General features: G+C 41.3%; 1 protein-coding gene across 14 annotated transcripts in view; it reads left to right on the top strand.

Moving 5' to 3' along the window:
• ABLIM1 (actin binding LIM protein 1) overlaps nucleotides 1-16,210 on the top strand; it is a 340,561-nt gene that overhangs the window by 202,186 nt on the left and 122,165 nt on the right. For 13 of the 14 annotated variants that reach the window (XM_088842358.1, XM_088842352.1, XM_088842357.1 and 10 more), the window contains exons 3-4: nucleotides 1,186-1,369; nucleotides 6,683-6,792. In XM_088842358.1, coding sequence (XP_088698484.1) covers nucleotides 1,186-1,369; nucleotides 6,683-6,792 — 294 coding nt within the window. Of the gene's footprint in view, nucleotides 1-981; nucleotides 1,103-1,185; nucleotides 1,370-6,682; nucleotides 6,793-16,210 lie in introns of those variants that run through there. The other variant, XM_055424585.2, reaches the window with a different exon arrangement.

The following is a 16,210-nucleotide window of genomic DNA, read 5'->3' as shown; positions in this document are numbered from 1 at the left end:
CTGGGGTGGGAGTGTAAGATTCTATCCGAATCCATCAAAATCTTACTATGCTCAACACTAGTTCATCTAGATGCTTTCATGGGTCATGGGAACTTACCAGAGGAACCCTGGATATGTTCTAGCAGGTCCTTAGGAAAACTATTTAGTGACTGAATTCAGTTCATCCTTACCCCAGCTAAAAGCCTATTCCAGCTGCTGGCAGGAATAATCAAGATGAATCCTGGATTCTTTGCCTAAGGATCTGAATTGTATAGCAGTCAACCAACCCTGGGAATACAGAGGTTAAGAACAGAGATTTCCAGCTTTGGTGTAACTTCCCGGTCATTTGTCAATGGAAAGTCTTTACTCTCAGGAGCCGCGTTTGGCTTTCTTTTTGGACAAGCTGCTGAGTCCTGCTCTGGTCTTGTCTGAACATGCAGACCTGGCATTTCAGGACCAACTTTTTCACACCATCTCCATGCTTCACAGCTGCGCAGGTTTGAAAGAGGTGCCAAAATCCAGACACGGCAAAGCAGCCTCTTTTGTATGTGCTGAGGTCCGGAATGACAGTTTTATCTTGGACACGTTCCCTTTTCTTTCCTCTTTGGCTTGTTCATTTTTATCTCTCTCTTTAATATATAAATAATGGACGTATCCTATTTGCTGCACCAAGAGAAAATTAAATGCCTGAATGTTTTACGACTATGGGAAAGTATTTCCAGAGTGTGAAAAAATAGACACTGGACATTTCAGCTCCTGCTTTTGGTAGAGTGGGAATTTATTACTCAGCTCAGTAACAGTTTAGGCCAAACCAAGCAGTTGTGTGGGCAAGCAGTGTCTATCTTTCCTAAATAGCACTGCCAGAGACAGTTTTGTTCCTATTAGAGACAGCATGATCCAAAGGTATCTTTCCATCAAAGACTGATTATCTCTGAATCTTAGATGTATCGCAAAGGCTGTTGAGACCTAGCCAATGGATTTTACTTGCATGAGATATTGCATAGCTCCCGAAGGGAAGGGAAACAAAGGGGGAGGGAGGCAAGAGAGAACTTGGAGCCCAACAATAAATAGCCCTTTGTACCAGTCCTCCCCACCCCGAACCCCATACTGCTGAGATCATAGAGTAAGTTAACAGCATGCGGTAGAAGGCGATGCTGCCCAGTAACTTGGCAGCTTGTGACCAGATGTGAACTTGTCTGTCCACAGTGTGCGGCTGTGACCTGGCCCAAGGGGGCTTCTTCATAAAGAACGGGGAGTATCTCTGCACCCTGGACTACCAGAGGATGTATGGCACACGATGCCATGGCTGCGGGGAGTTTGTGGAAGGAGAGGTGGTGACCGCCCTGGGCAAGACCTACCATCCCAACTGCTTTGCCTGCACGATCTGCAAGTAAGTGTGGCTTCCGCCAACAGGGAAGTGTTGGATTCTGCTATCAGAGCTTGGAATGTGCACTTTGGTCTTGAGTTGTACTTAGTCTTAAAATATTTTTCCTTTAAAAATATTATGTTTACTGATGTATAGTTGATTTATAATGTTGTGCTAGTTTCAAGTGTGCAACAAAGTGGTTCAGTTATATCTCTCTATATTATATATATTATTTATCTGGTGGCTCAGGTGGTAAAGAATCTGCCTGCAATGTGGGAAACCCAGGTTCAATCCCTGGGTCAGGAAGATGCCCTGGAGAAGGAAATGGCAACCCACCGCAGTATTCGTGCCTGGAGAATTCCATGGACTGAGAAGCCTGGCAGGCTACATACAGTCCATGGGGTCACAAAGAGTTGGATATGACTGAGTGACTAACACAATTTCTTCATATATATATATATATATATATGATATATATATTCTTTATGTTGTATATATACACTATATTTATTATTTATATTATATGCATTATTTTTCATGTTCTCTTCCATTACAGATTATTATAAGATATTGAGTATAGTTCCCTGTGCTATACAGTAGAACCTTTATGTTTATTTTATATATAGTAGTTTGTATCTGCTAATTGCAAACTCCTAATTTATCCTTCCCCTCTCCTTTCCCCTTTGATAACCATGTTTGTTCTGTATGTGTCTGAGCCTATTTCTGTTTTTGTAAATAAATTCATTGGTATCATTTTTTTTTTTTAGATTCTACAGATAAGTGATATCGTGTATTTCTCTGTATATACTTTTTCTGATGCACCTTTAGATGTTTCTGTCAGGCTTAGTTAAAAAGTCATTTAGTTAGGAAACTTTATATGGAATGTTCTCCACTAAATAGTGTGAATGATTTTAAGTGGCTGGGAGCCGAATCTGAAAGCAGCCCTGGGTCTTGAGACATTTTGAGCAGTGGAAACATGGGAGGAGATGGCATAAACACTTGGAAAGATGAAGCTTATTTGGAAGTATCAGCTCTTACATGTGTGGGTGTGGGTATGTAAAATTATCTCATTTGCTCTATAGGCAGGGAGAGCTAACGGCCTCAAGGATCAAATTACACCTGTTTTGTAAATAAAGTTTTATTGGAACACAGCCATGGCCATTTGTTTATATATTGTCTATGACTGCTTCCAAGTGACAGTGGTAGAGTTGAGTAGTTGAGATAGAAACCTTATGATCTGCACAGTCTAAAAAATATTTACAATCTGATCTTTCAGGGGAAAAGCTTGTCAACCCCTTCTCTCTAGGCACCTATCGTCAATCAAGGTTAAATCTTTATTGCACAAAGCAGCTTGATTAAAATGGTCAATTGAGAGAAGAGGGAATTTAAATAGTTGACCCATACTTATCAAGTAATTCCATGCCTTTTGGTATGATGTTGATTATATGTGTTCAACTTTGCTATGCCTTTGTAAAAACTGTAGTTCAGTTCATTTTTTTTCCCCAGTATTTCCTGTTTTTATGCCAGAGAAATGTAAACTCTAGAAGGGTAAATTTGATTTTATACAATTAATTAACCGGATAATACTCATTGGATGAATCATAATAAGATTTAGATGAAATATTCATAATCAAATTATTTTAGTAACTTTTTGTAGCTTTTAGGTCATTTCTCAATTATATATTTTTAAGTCATAATTTTAAAATTCTGGGTTAATGAGCTGAATTTTTTCTGTGTTTAATCAACAGCAAAGTTTCCTTTCGACCGCTCCCTATTCAGGCTGCCGCCCACTGTCTGGTTGAGAACCCTGGACTGGCATTTGGGAAGCCCTGTTTCTGGTCCTCTTTCCTGGGCTGGTCTGAGACCTCTGTGAGCTAACTCTTCCACGGCAGTTGTCTGTAAGATGAGAGGCTGTGGACTAGATAAAAGTGATTCCCCAAACCTGGGTGGTCACCGGAATCCCCAAGGGAGGGTCTCTTTTTTTCTTTTCTTCATTGGAGGATAATTGCTTCACAATGTTATGTTGGTTTCTGTCATCCAGCAACTCAAATCCGGCATAAGTATACATATATCCCCTCCCTCTTAAACCTCCCTCCTAGCCCCCAACTCCAGCTCACCCCACCCCTCTAGGTTGTCACAGAACACCAGGTTGGAGATTAGGAAGGGTCTTTTTAAAAATATCTGTTTGTATGTATTAACACAAGGAGCTCAATGGGGTACCCTGTGACAGCCTAAAGGGGTGGGATGGGGCGCGGGTGGGGGGAGGTCCAAGAGGGAGGGGACATATGTATGTATGCTTGTGGCTGATTCGCGTGATTGTGTGGCAGAAGCCAGCACAAAATCATGGAGCAATAATCCTACAATTAAAAATTGTATTTTTTTTTTTTTTATAAATCATGGCTCCCTTTATTTCTTCCTTTCCTGACACTATTCTATTTACAAAATCCAAAGGAAACAAACTTAGATCATTTAAATCCAACTCCAGAGGTGGTACCACTTGGTGTGAAATGAAACTGGTTCAGTGCCAGGCTCTTTTTTTTTTTTTTTTTTCGGCTTAAAACACATATATGTATATATAATTTAACGGCAATTAGGAGCTAATCAGCTTTTTCTTCTTGTCTCAGGGTGTTTTGCCTCCCTGGTCCTTGAAAACATCTTGGGGTCTTTGATTCTCTTACTCTTGGGCTGAGAGATTTGGGCAGAAATTCAAAATGAGATATTTTGAGTCGAATAGCTCCATTTTCTCCTGATGTGCTGAAGTGGGGACATTGTACCTTCTCCACTCCCTGGTTATGGATCTCCCCTTTGGTGAATTCAGCTCATCTCGGCTGGCCAAGCTGAGCTGGTTGAGCCGCGGGCGCGGGAGGGAGACGCACCGGAGGGGCCCAGGGCTGCGGCCACCTTGCCGTGCGGACTTGTCCCGTCGCGGGAGTCGCAGAGAAAAGCGAAAAAAAAAAAAAAAAAATTGTAAAAAAAAGTTTAGAAGGCCCTGGCCCAGGTAAACTCTAAGAGCCTTCCTGATCTTAGCCCTGAGAGATCATTGCTTCAGGCTGGTAACGATGGACAAACATTCATCAGCTATAGCCCTGTCTCTGGAGGTTTGAGCCAACAGAGAGGCTCCTGCTACTGATGCTCTAAGCTGCTGGTGCTGCCTAATGACACCAATTCTTCCTGCATGGGAGGCCACCTTTACAGCTTACAAATTGCATTCATGTAGAAATAAATCTAACCCTTTCGACAATTCTGTGAGGTCAATTAGAAATTCCTGTCCCTACTAATGAGTGACTTTGAGACCCAGAGTCTAAGGCATTTTCCCAGTCCTTCACATCACAAGGCCAATATTTGAACTCACATGTTTAGACTCTAAATCCAATTCTCTATCACAAACATTCATGCAAATAACAGAAGGAAGCGAACCCATGTAGGCAGAGGACTTAGGGAAATGAAAGGGATCATTTATGAAATAACAGAATTCAAAATTCAGAGCACCTTGCCCCTTGTTGAGAACTGGACTGTGGTTTATTCCATGGTGGATCTGTGTGGGGTTCAAGTCTAGAAATATAAGCCTAAATCAGACACAGGGTCCGGACTAGGGTAAGGCCAGGGAGGTGCCTGGGCACACACTTTAAAGGGGGTGCTCACTCCCAGGTCATGCGGTCCTCCTAAGAGTGGGGACCTCCTTAAATGCTGTATCCTGAGTGCCTCACTGGCCTCCTTCTGGCCCTGGCCCTGGCCCTGATCAGAGGCAAAGAAACTGTGCTTATTATGTCGACAGATCCTTCACTTCTTGATGGCCTTGTTACAGAGGAGGCTGGAGGTTTGTTTGGCTTTAACTGATGAGTGTGAATTGATAGGCTGGCTGGCACCTGCCAGAGTGTGACCTTGATTGTTGAAGAGAGAGCAGTCTGGGTTGGTGGACACCACCCGCCCCTGCCTGTGGCATGTTTCTCCCTAGCTGGTCAATCCATGCAAGTCACTTACCCTCTCTGGGCTTTATCTGAGTGATGGAAAATAACATGGCACCAGGAGACCACCTCAACCCAGCACTTCTAAAATTTGGGGGTGTGATTTAACACTCTCCTCGATGACTGGCACCAAGCACATTTGTGGAGTTGTTTTAAACCCAGATTTACTACCTGTATGTACAGGACGGTTAATCACCAACTGTTAGGTGATGAAGGGCAACTTAAAGTACATGTGAACATAAAATTCATGTCCAGAAGCCTGAATTTGCTTCTGATTCAGATGGGTGGGGATGCTTGGCTTATGAATTTTAAATTTCCTAACTGACAGAATCACACATATGAAACTTCATGTTGAAGATCATTGGCAAATTGGCCAATGGCAAGTGAGCAGGCATGGAAACTGTCATATGGCTATTAATTAATGACTTTTTTTAAGCCATCTGCCTGCTGGGAGGGGAAGAAACATAACACACCTACAGAAGGCAATGTTTTTAAAAAAAATGTGCTGTTATTTATTGATGAATGTCTAATGTGAAAGGAAATAGTCTCTGAAAGGAAGCGAATACTAATTTTTAAACAGATATGATAGCAGAGTTGGTAAAGAATTCGCCTGCAATGCAGGAGACCCCAGTTCAATTCCTGGGTTGGGATCCCCTGGAGAAGGGAAAGGCTACCCACTCCAGTATTCTGGCCTGGAGAATTCCATGGACTGTATAGTCTATGGGGTCACAAAGAGTCGGACAAGACTGAGCGACTTTCACTTTCACTAATGTGAAAGGAAATAATCTCTGAAAGAAAGTGAATACTAATTTTTAAACAGATATTTACGGCATTTTCATATTTAAGCAGGGTTTATAAGGGACTGAGTCCCTAGCAATGTTAGGTATTCAGTTTGCCCATTGCAAGACAATGTCTAATTCAGAATCGTTATCATATAGGTCTAGGGAATGTGAAGAATTAATGTTTGCCCTGTATGACCAGTTCTCTTGGAGGCACCCTAAGCTTGAATAGGAATTCACGACATTCAAACATTTCTTCATGATAGTGTTTCAATTTGGAAATGGAAAATTTTACTGTGTGTGCACTGCTAGGTGACTTGCTGGAACATCCCTCCACTAAGGAGTGGAGGTAAATGGTTTCCTTTTACTATCTGGTTGCCTGTAGAAGCTGTGCATTCTCCTTTCCTCTTAAAATGAGGCACGTTTGTTTGTTTGGACTGGATCCAGCTGGCCGGTTTGGTTCAGACTGCATTTCAGACGTTTTGGCTGGTGCCCCTCCAAGTAATGAATTGGCCCTGGAGGGCAGCAAAGCAGAAAGAGTGAGGGAAAGGGATAAAATTGCCACAATAACCTTGAGGGCAATGTCTTTGCAGGCGCCCGTTTCCACCTGGAGACCGAGTCACGTTCAATGGGAGAGACTGCCTTTGCCAACTCTGCGCACAGCCGATGTCTTCCAGTCCTAAAGAAGCCTCCTGCTCTGGCAGTAAGTGCCCCAGCCACCTGTTGACATTAATTCCTTCATTCCTCAAAGGCAGCTTAGGGAGGTACCTTCCTTTCTGAGAAACTCTGGTAGCCGGAGTCAAGAGTAGGCCTATTTAAGGCATTTTCATTGTAAAATGTGATGTGTGGAGAAGCCTTCACTAAAGGCAATGCAGAGAGAGGTGTCTCCCTTCTTTCAAAAGAAAAGAAAGAGAATTGGACATTCAACTGTTCATTTTGATGGTAAATGAAGGAAAAAGAATTATAACATGTTACATCAGAAGTGCCCCTCTCTGGGCATGGAGGTTAAACTGTGAGCACATTTAGTGATAATGTGACTGATATTGCTGTGTGTTAAAAAGTTATCCCCACTGTGCCTTGGGCGAATGTGGTGGTTTATGCTTACTGTTAAATTATTCCTTACTATCCTCAACTATTCTTTATTCCCTAGGAGGATTTTTTTTTCTTTTTTAATTAATTATTTATTTATTTACAGTAAGTCCGTTATGTATTTTTTTATTTTTTGGCCACACCCCTGAGCAGGGATCAAACCCACTCCCCTTGCATTGGAAGGCGGAGTCTTAACCACTGGACCGCTGGGGAGGTCTTCCACCTGGAGGGTTTCTGACGTTTATTCATCAAATGGATAATTTTCTGAGCACCTGCAATGTCTGTTGTTTGCACTGGAGATATAGAGTGAACAAAACATACTCAGCATCCTTAGGAAGTTTATTTTTAAGTGGGGTAGATAGACAAAAAACGGAGGTACAAATATATCTAATATACACAGAAGATTAACACAGGGAGAAAACACAGGGCAGTGGGTCTGTGTTTATACGGGGCAATCTGAGAAACCTCTCTTGTTACCCAAGGAGAGATCTGAAGAAATACGGGGACAGGCTGTCCACACACCATGGGATTTGTGATTTTTGATGACAAGGACTTGTCTGACCTATAGGAATCCAAAGAAAACCAACTTCCCTCCAAATAAAAACAGTGACCAATTGAAGTATTTCTTCTAGTAAATTAACATTGAGTAGGTCAATTCACGATGAATTGAGAGGGATTCTGAACTCAAAGCACAAAGCTCTCCTTCCCGCTCCTTCCTGGGCCATTAAGACATGGACTAGAGGCTTGCCTCCGTTTCTGTGGATTGTGCCTATCCTTGGGGAACACATGCCTTGAAGCCCTGCTAGTCTTAGCACCTAAGAATGAGATAAGCCACTGCTGCTCTGGAGGAATTTTGTGTCATTTATAACAGTGATTCCAAATCTTCCTGTTAAAATAGAAGATTTATACCTGTTAAAAATAAGAATGTTATGACCCAAAAGCATTTGCATAGAAATTGGATTTTGACCATTGGGGAAAAAGAAAGAAAGAAATGTATTAGTGCATCTTATTCAATACACATGATCAGATCCTTAGCATGTGGATGTATTAGCCCTCCTGTTAAATAACAGCCTGGGTAGGATAAGGGCTGCCAAACAGAGCACAATCCTAGACCCCTAAGAAAGTCTCAGGTCCTTCCCTCTTCTTACCTACTCTGCCCTATGAAGGTCATCGGGAAGGTGACCTGGGGTGAGAACAGGCACCCCGACCCCCGTGATTGAGAGGGCTTGCTTTGAAAGTATGTTACCATAAACATTGAAGGAATTCTTCAGTATAATTAAGGAAAAGACTTTCCTGGCAGTGCAGTGGTTAACACTTCACCTTCCAATGCAGGGGGTGCAGGTTCAATCCCTGGTCAGGGAGCTAAGATTCCACATGCCTCTTGGCCAAAAATCTAAACATAAAAACAAGCAATATTGTAACAGATTCAATGAAGGCTTTAAAAATGGTCCACATTAAAAAAAAAAAAAAAAACTTAAAGAAAAGGAAAGAAAAAGAAGGTTGCATGAGTCCCAGGCTTGGGTGACAGCTATAATAGAGGATCATATCCCTAAGCTTAGAATAGGAATGACTGTGTCCTCATATTCTGTGGAGTCCTTTAGTCCAAATGTATTTCTTGATAGGTGAGGAAATTTGGGCCCAAAGTCACACAAGTTACCCAATCATAGGTAGCTTGTTAGAGCCAAGTCTCCTGACTCCTGGCTTGGGGCTGTCTTTGTTTCATCCAAGACTCCTCTTTGTTCAGTTTAAGAAATAGAACCAAGATATTTTTGAAGGCTTTTTGTCCTTTTCCTTCATGTAATTTTTGGGAACATATTTCTAATCATAACTCCACCAAAATGGTTATTCTGATTTTTATTAAACATTGTTTTGCTTTACCTATATTTTCTTTTATATGAATAGTTGTTATGCACATAAAAAAGCAATTAAAATTCTAAATGTAAAAATGTATCATACTCAAATTCACATTTCTAATGTTATATTTGACATTTACAGTATACATACAAATTATTGGTCTAAATCCTATTTTTTTAATTTATTTTTTCTCCTTTGCTCTCAGTGGATGAAATACTTTTCTCTGTACTGTTGTTTTGGTCAGAACGTTTTTATTTTCAACAAGTACTCGTCTATTTAGATAAGTACTCAAATAGCATTTCTGGGGCCTGTGGGTGTGAGTGTCTGTCAAAAAGAGAGCTCTTATATATGGATACACACATGCAAAGTACCCAAAGGGCACAGGTACACAAAGACAAGAGCAAGGGAATTTTCAGCAAGTTTCTAAAATTCATTGGAGCATAATTAGAGAACACTTGTATGTTCTTTGCAATTCTTTAAGAAATGCCCTGTATTTAAAAGCTATCCTAATTTTACTTTGATTCTTCTTTTTTTAAAAAATTTCTTAAGTTGGCAAAGCTTCCTAAAGGAAAGCAAAAAAGAAAAAAAAAAATGAAACCCTTCTTTGATATGTTGACAGTGGTGATGAAATTAGAGAGCCAAGGTCTTCTTTTTCCTTTGAAGTGTTCTTTCCAAAATGTTTGTACTTCTGAACTGAAATTTTATTTCACATTCTGTGGCTGGTTTTCCATCGTCACTGAATAGGATGCGAAGACAGTGAGAGAGGGAAAGAAGTAAAAAGTGATCAACAGAAGACAAGTCAATAATGTGATGAGAATTTACACAAAACAGCCTCCATTTGTGCTTACTCTGTAGAAGGGCAAGGGCCGCCATGTCTGTATTGCTCTGATTTAGGGAGAACTCCCAGTGGGATGCCTATGATGTCTTGGGCACCCTGCTTGGTGCTTCCTTCCACATTATAATAATTCTTCTCACTTTTATATTTATTTTATTGTCTTCTTCAAACATTCACATAGTACTCATGTGATCAGGCATTGTGTAGCTGGTCTACAAATTTGAACTTATTTAATTCTCATGACCATCCTAAAGGTTGGCACTAACTATCCCCTTTTCACAGATGAAACTAAGGGCCACAGTTCAGTTCAGTCGCTCAGTCGTGTCTGACTCTTCGCAACCCCATGGACTGTAGCATGGCAGGCCTCCCTGTCCATCGCCAACCTCCAGAGTTTACTCAAACTCATGTCCATTGAGTCAGTGATGCCATCTAGCCATCTCCTCTTCTGTCATCCCCTTCTCCTCCTGCCTTCAATCTTTCCCACCATCAGGGTCTTTTCAAATGAGTCAGTTCTTCACATCAGGTGGCCAAAGTATTGGAGTTTCAGCTTCAGCATCAGTCCTTCCAGTGAATATTCAGGACTGATTTCCTTTAGGATGGACTGGTTGGAACTTCTTGCTGTCCAAGGGACTTTCAAGAGTCTTCTCCAATACCACAGTTCAAAAGCATCAATTCTTCAGCATTCAGCCTTCTTTATGGTCCAACTCTCACATCTATACATGATTACTGGAAAAACCATAGCTTTGACTTTATTGGCAAAGTAATATCTCTGCTTTTTAATATTTTGTCTACGTTTAATATGCTGTCTACGTTGGTCATAACTTTTCTTCCAAAGAGTAAGCCTCTTTTAATTTCATGGCTGCAGTTACCATCTGCAGTGATTTTGGAGACCCCCCAAATGAAATCTCTCACTGTTTCCATTATTTCCCCATCTGTTTGCCATGAAGTGATGGGCCCAGGTGCCATGATCTTCGTTTTCTGAATGTTGAGTTTTAAGCCAACTTTTTCACTCTCTCTTTCACTTTCATCAAGAGGCTCTTTAGTTCCTCTTCCCTTTCTGCCATAAGGGTGGTGTCATCTGCATATCTGAGGTTATTGATATTTCTCCCAGCAATCTTGATTCTAGCTTGTGCTTCATCTAGCCCAGCCTTTCTCATGATGTACTCTGCATATAAGTTAAATAAGCAGGGTGACAAGATACAGCCTTGACGTACTCCTTTCCTGATTTGGAACCAGTCTGTTGTTCCATGTCCAGTTCTGACTGTTGCTTCCTGACCTGCATACAGGTTTCTCAAGAGGCAGTTCAGGTGGTCTGGTATCCCCATCTCTTTAAGAGTTTTCTATAGTTTGTTGTGATCCACACAGTCAAAGGCTTTGGCATAGTCAATAAAGCAGAAGTCAGATGTTTTTCTGGAACTTTCTTGCTTTTTCGATGATCCAAGGGATGTTGGCAATTTGATCTCTGGCTCCTCTGCCTTTTCTAAATCCAACTTGAACATCTGGAAGTTCATGGTTCACGCACTGTTGAAGCCTGGCTTGGTGAATTTTGAGCATGACTTTGCTAGTGTGTGAGGTGAGTGCAGTTGTGCGGTAGTGTGAGCTTACTTTGGCATTGCCTTTCTTTGGGATTGGAATGAAAACTGATCTTTTCCAGTCCTGTGGCCACTGCTGAGTTTTATTTGCTGGCATATTGAGTGTAGCACTTTCACAGCATCATCTTTTAGGATTTGAAATAGCTCAACTGGACCTCCATCACCTCCACTAGCTTTGTTCATAGTAATGCTTCCTAAGGCCCACTCAACTTCGCATTCCAGGATATCTGGCTCCAGGTGAGTGATCACACCATAGTGGTTATCTGGGTCATGAAGATCTTTTTTGTACAGTTCTTCGGTGTATTCTTGCCACCTCTTCTTAATATCTTCTGCTTCTGTTAGGTCCTTACCATTTCTGTCCTTTATTGTGCCCATCTTTGCATGAAGTGTTCCCTTGGTATCTCTAATTTTCTTGAAGAGATCTCTAGTCTTTACCATTCTGTTTTTTTCCTCTATTTCTTTGCGTTGATCACTGAGGAAGGCTTTCTTATCTCTTCTTGCTTTTCTTTGGAACTCTGCATTCAGATGCTTATATTTTTCCTTTTCTCCTTTGCTTTTCACTTCTCTTCTTTTCACAACTATTTGTAAGGCCTCCTCAGACAGCCATTTTGCCTTTTTGCATTTCTTTTTCTTGGGGATAGTCTTGATTCCTGCCTCCTGTACAATGTCAGGAACCTTCATCCATAGTTCTTTAGGCACTCTGTCCATCAGATCTAATTCCTTGAATCTATTTCTCACTTCCACTGTATAATTGTAAGGGATTTTATTTAGGTCATACCTGAATGGTCTAGTGGTTTTCCCCACTTTCTTCAACTTAAGACTGAATTTGGCAGTAAGGAGTTAATGATCTAAGCCATAGTCAGCTCCCAGTCTTTTTTTTTTGCTGACTGTATAGCGCTTCTCCATCTTTGGCTGTAAAGAATATAATCAATCTGATTTCAGTATTGACCATCTGGTGATGTCCATGTGTAGAGTCTTCTCTTGTGTTGTTGGAAGAGGGTGTTTGCTATGACCAGTATGTTCTCTTGGCAAAACTCTATTAGCCTTTGCCCTGCTTCATTCTGTACTCCAAGGACAAATTTGCCTGTTACTCCAGGTATTTCTTGACTTCCTACTTTTGCATTCCTGTCCTCTATAATGAAAAGTACATCTTTTTTGGGTGTTAGTTCTAGAAGGTCTTATAGGTCTTCATTGAAATGTTCAACTTCAGCTTCTTCAGAGGTTAAATAATTTGCCCAAGATCACACAGTGGTGATGCTGGGATATGAACCCAGGCTCCAGATGCCACGTTACCATCCCTGATATTTATCTCACAGTGTAGATATCACTCTCTGACTTCCAAAGATGAGGTGCTGAGCTTTGGAGCGATGATCTGACTTATCTGCAGATTTACCCGAGTGTCTGCCTCCAAGGGTTATGCACTTTCTTTGTGCCACAGTTGCCTCCCTGGTGTAGCAAGGTTTGGTGAATGAAAACCACCAGGAAGTGATTCATAGAAACACACTACCTTCATTGAAAGATGATTGCCCTTGAATTAGTTAAAACTTTTACTTCATACAATCTAATGCAATAAGCAACAAACGTTATATATCATGGAGATAACAGTAAACGTTGCCTCACAGGATTGTGATGACCATTTGTTAGACTGCTTTTACTATTAAGAAAAAAATCAGTTGCCCATGTCTAGCTGATTCATACTTTAGAAATGGATATGTATGTCCAGAGAGCATGACACTCTTCCAGAAGGTTATTGACACTCCCGTAAAGCCTGACTCTGCTCCATTTTTCATGTATCTGCCAGTAATTGAGGGACAGGTTCTTATGGGTTAAGGAGCCATGTGAGGGAGAGTTGACGTGTGACAAGCTAGAGGGCAGGGAATTGGGTTTGGATGTTGCTTCTTGCACAGCTCCGGTCTATTTCAGGCATCCGAGCAGAAGTGGGTTGCTGTCTACAATCACCCTTTCCATTTCAGAGGGTGTCTGACTAGTGTCTGATTGTGTGTGGGTTTGGCAGATTGATGCAATGAACACCCACACACATATACATCCAAAGCCATCTTCCTCCCCGTTACCCACCCTGTACAGCGCTGTCATTGTTCCAGCTGCAGTTGGAACTCCCACAGGTATTGGAGCAATGCTCTCCTCGGACTGAATTGAAATCTTTGCAGATAAACAGTCACGCACATGTTTTCCAAGGGGAGGATGAAGCTTTCAACTATTTTACTTTTCTGTTTGGTGTGATAGCTTTTAATAGTTGTGCTATAATTTTTCTTCTATCTATGTTCTTTCTCAAAAAAGCATCTGTGGGCTGAGAGGGATTGTCTGCTGAGGCTCTAGGTGGAGTGGTGATGATCTGATGCTGGTGTCTGACTGCCTGGGTCCTGCTCTGGCTCTAGTCATCTCCTTACCTCCATCCTTCAGGTTCCCATCTGTAAAATGGGATGGCGACAGGGACCTACCTTGTGCGATTAAATAAGTAAACAGATAAAAGTACTGAATATTTATAAAACAAGAACTTACTATTTAGGCAATGACATGAATTTTTGTGTAGGACAGTCTCAATTTTTTGTGACTGTGCTTTTTTTTTTTCACTCTGGTGTTCACAGTGGCTGTCTTTTCTGTTCATCTGATATTTTCTACCAATATGTAAAACCAGTGAAGGCAGGAACACATGCATACAAACAATCCATGGATTGTTGGATTTTGACTCATGGTGATATGTCTTACAGCAGAGTCTCCAAAACAGATCAGCCCCTCCTTTCTTGAGACACTTTCTTGCTGGAGGATAGGATGGCAGAGGAGGCTTGGCAGGGCACTGCTAAAGAGTATGGTTCTGGACAGATTGATAGTGTTTACCCCAGTTCTGCAATGCTGTATGATCTTGAGAACTCTACCTGCATTTCTTTGTCTATAAATTGGGAAACAATATTGGTTCCTTTCTCATTGGGTTGTTGTGGGGATTTATATAAGTGAAAGTACTTAAAAGATGCATGACACCTAATAAGCTCATCCAGATGTTGACCATTTTTCCTTAAGAAAGTTATGAGACTAGAACTTGAGCTTAGAGATAATTTAGAATTGGAAAGGAGCAGAAAGAGAGTGTATAACCTAACAGTTTAGAATGTGGCCTCTCTATTCCAGAGCCTGGCTTTGACTCCTGGTCCTACCTTCTCCTAGACATAGAGTCATGGGCAAGTTACTGGATGTTTCAGAACCTTCAGGTTCTCACCTGAGAATTGGATAATAGTTACTCTTAAGGGTTGTTATGAGAATTAAATAAGATACTACAGGGGTGAACAGTAGTAATGTGGGGAGGGTACTTATGAAAACAGCACGTGGGGGACCCGACAAAGACTTTATTCTTCCACCTTTTGAGAAGAGAAGCTGGAAAGTTAGAGCGAGGGTACTAGGCCTCTGTAGGCCTTGAAGAGCTTGGCAATGTGGAGCTTGGTTTAGCCTGGAGGATGACCAGAGGAAAGCAATGTTCCAGAAAGATTAAGGTGGTGATGGCAATTGTTATTTAGTCACTTCAGTCATTCCCAACTCTTCTGTGACCCTATAGGCTATAGCTTGCCAGGCTCCTTTGTCCATGGGATTTTCCGGTCAAGATTACCAGAGTGGGTTACTGTTTCCTTCTCCAGGGCATCTTCATGACCCAAGGATCAAACCCATGTCTCCAAGCCTTCTCCTGCATTGCAGGTGGATTTTTTTTTTACCACTGAGTCACTAGGGAAGCCCCAATGATGGCAGTAGTGGTGTGCAAAATCAGTGATTTGGCATCAGTGATCAGAGCTGAGGAGACCATTGATTGTGGCAGTGGCTGTGAGAAAAGATGAGAAAGATGAATGAAAAGATGATGTCAAAGAAAGATATGGATGTTACTCATTTATTCAATGGACATTTCTTTGCGTACCTATTGTGTTTCAGGCACCAGCCAAATTCTTCATTACACAGCCAGCATCAAGTATTAGTATGCTATGTTTGTCACAGTTAAGAAATCAACACTGATGTGTAGTGTGTTGCATTTTAACTGTTTAGATGTGTGCCCACCTCCACCACCAAGATAATGAGCTCATTAAAGATAAGGACCCTGCTGTTTTTCTCCTTTATACAAGGTCTAGCACAGAAAGCCCTAGACAAATATTCTGGAAATTGAATCAAAGCCATCTTAATGTCTGAACAGAGCTAATAGCAATCTTCTCTTTAGAATGGGTTTAAATATTCATTGTAAAACAATACAAATATTACAGAAAAGTACAAAAAAGGAGATTAAAAATCACCTGAAATCCCATCACAGTGAGATCACCTCAATTTGATGGACAAGCTTCTGGATTTAGCTCTAAGTGCTATAGACACATGTATAATTTCTAACAAATTCTTTCGATAGCATTTTGTTCATGTGTCTCCTTGTCAAAAATCATTTGTTCTTTTGAGTGTCTCACACACAAGGCTGAAAGCTTTGAATTTGCTTAGGCCCCTGGCTACAGACAGGGCCAACTCACATGTGTCCTGGCGAAAACTGTGCTGTGCATTTCTACTGAGGCAGTTATTACTATATAGTCCAACTGGTTCTTGGTACGTTTATCTCTCCAGCCAGATTGTGAGCTACCTAATGACCAGGACTGTTGGTTGTTGTTGTTTTTTTGTCCCTATGAATAGCACTGTGCATGTAGCAAGCACATGAATGTTCATTTAATGGGTAAATTGATGCCATCCCAGGAGAGCCTTTGAGGCAGTAAATCTCAGCTCCC

The sequence above is a fragment of the Moschus berezovskii genome, chromosome 12 (assembly GCF_049115385.1).
Source record: "Moschus berezovskii isolate FMDL1 chromosome 12, NW_MosBer_1.0, whole genome shotgun sequence".
Lineage (NCBI taxonomy): Eukaryota > Metazoa > Chordata > Mammalia > Artiodactyla > Moschidae > Moschus > Moschus berezovskii.
Note: the sequence above shows the minus strand (reverse complement) of the source record. Positions and strands in the feature narration are given on the sequence as shown.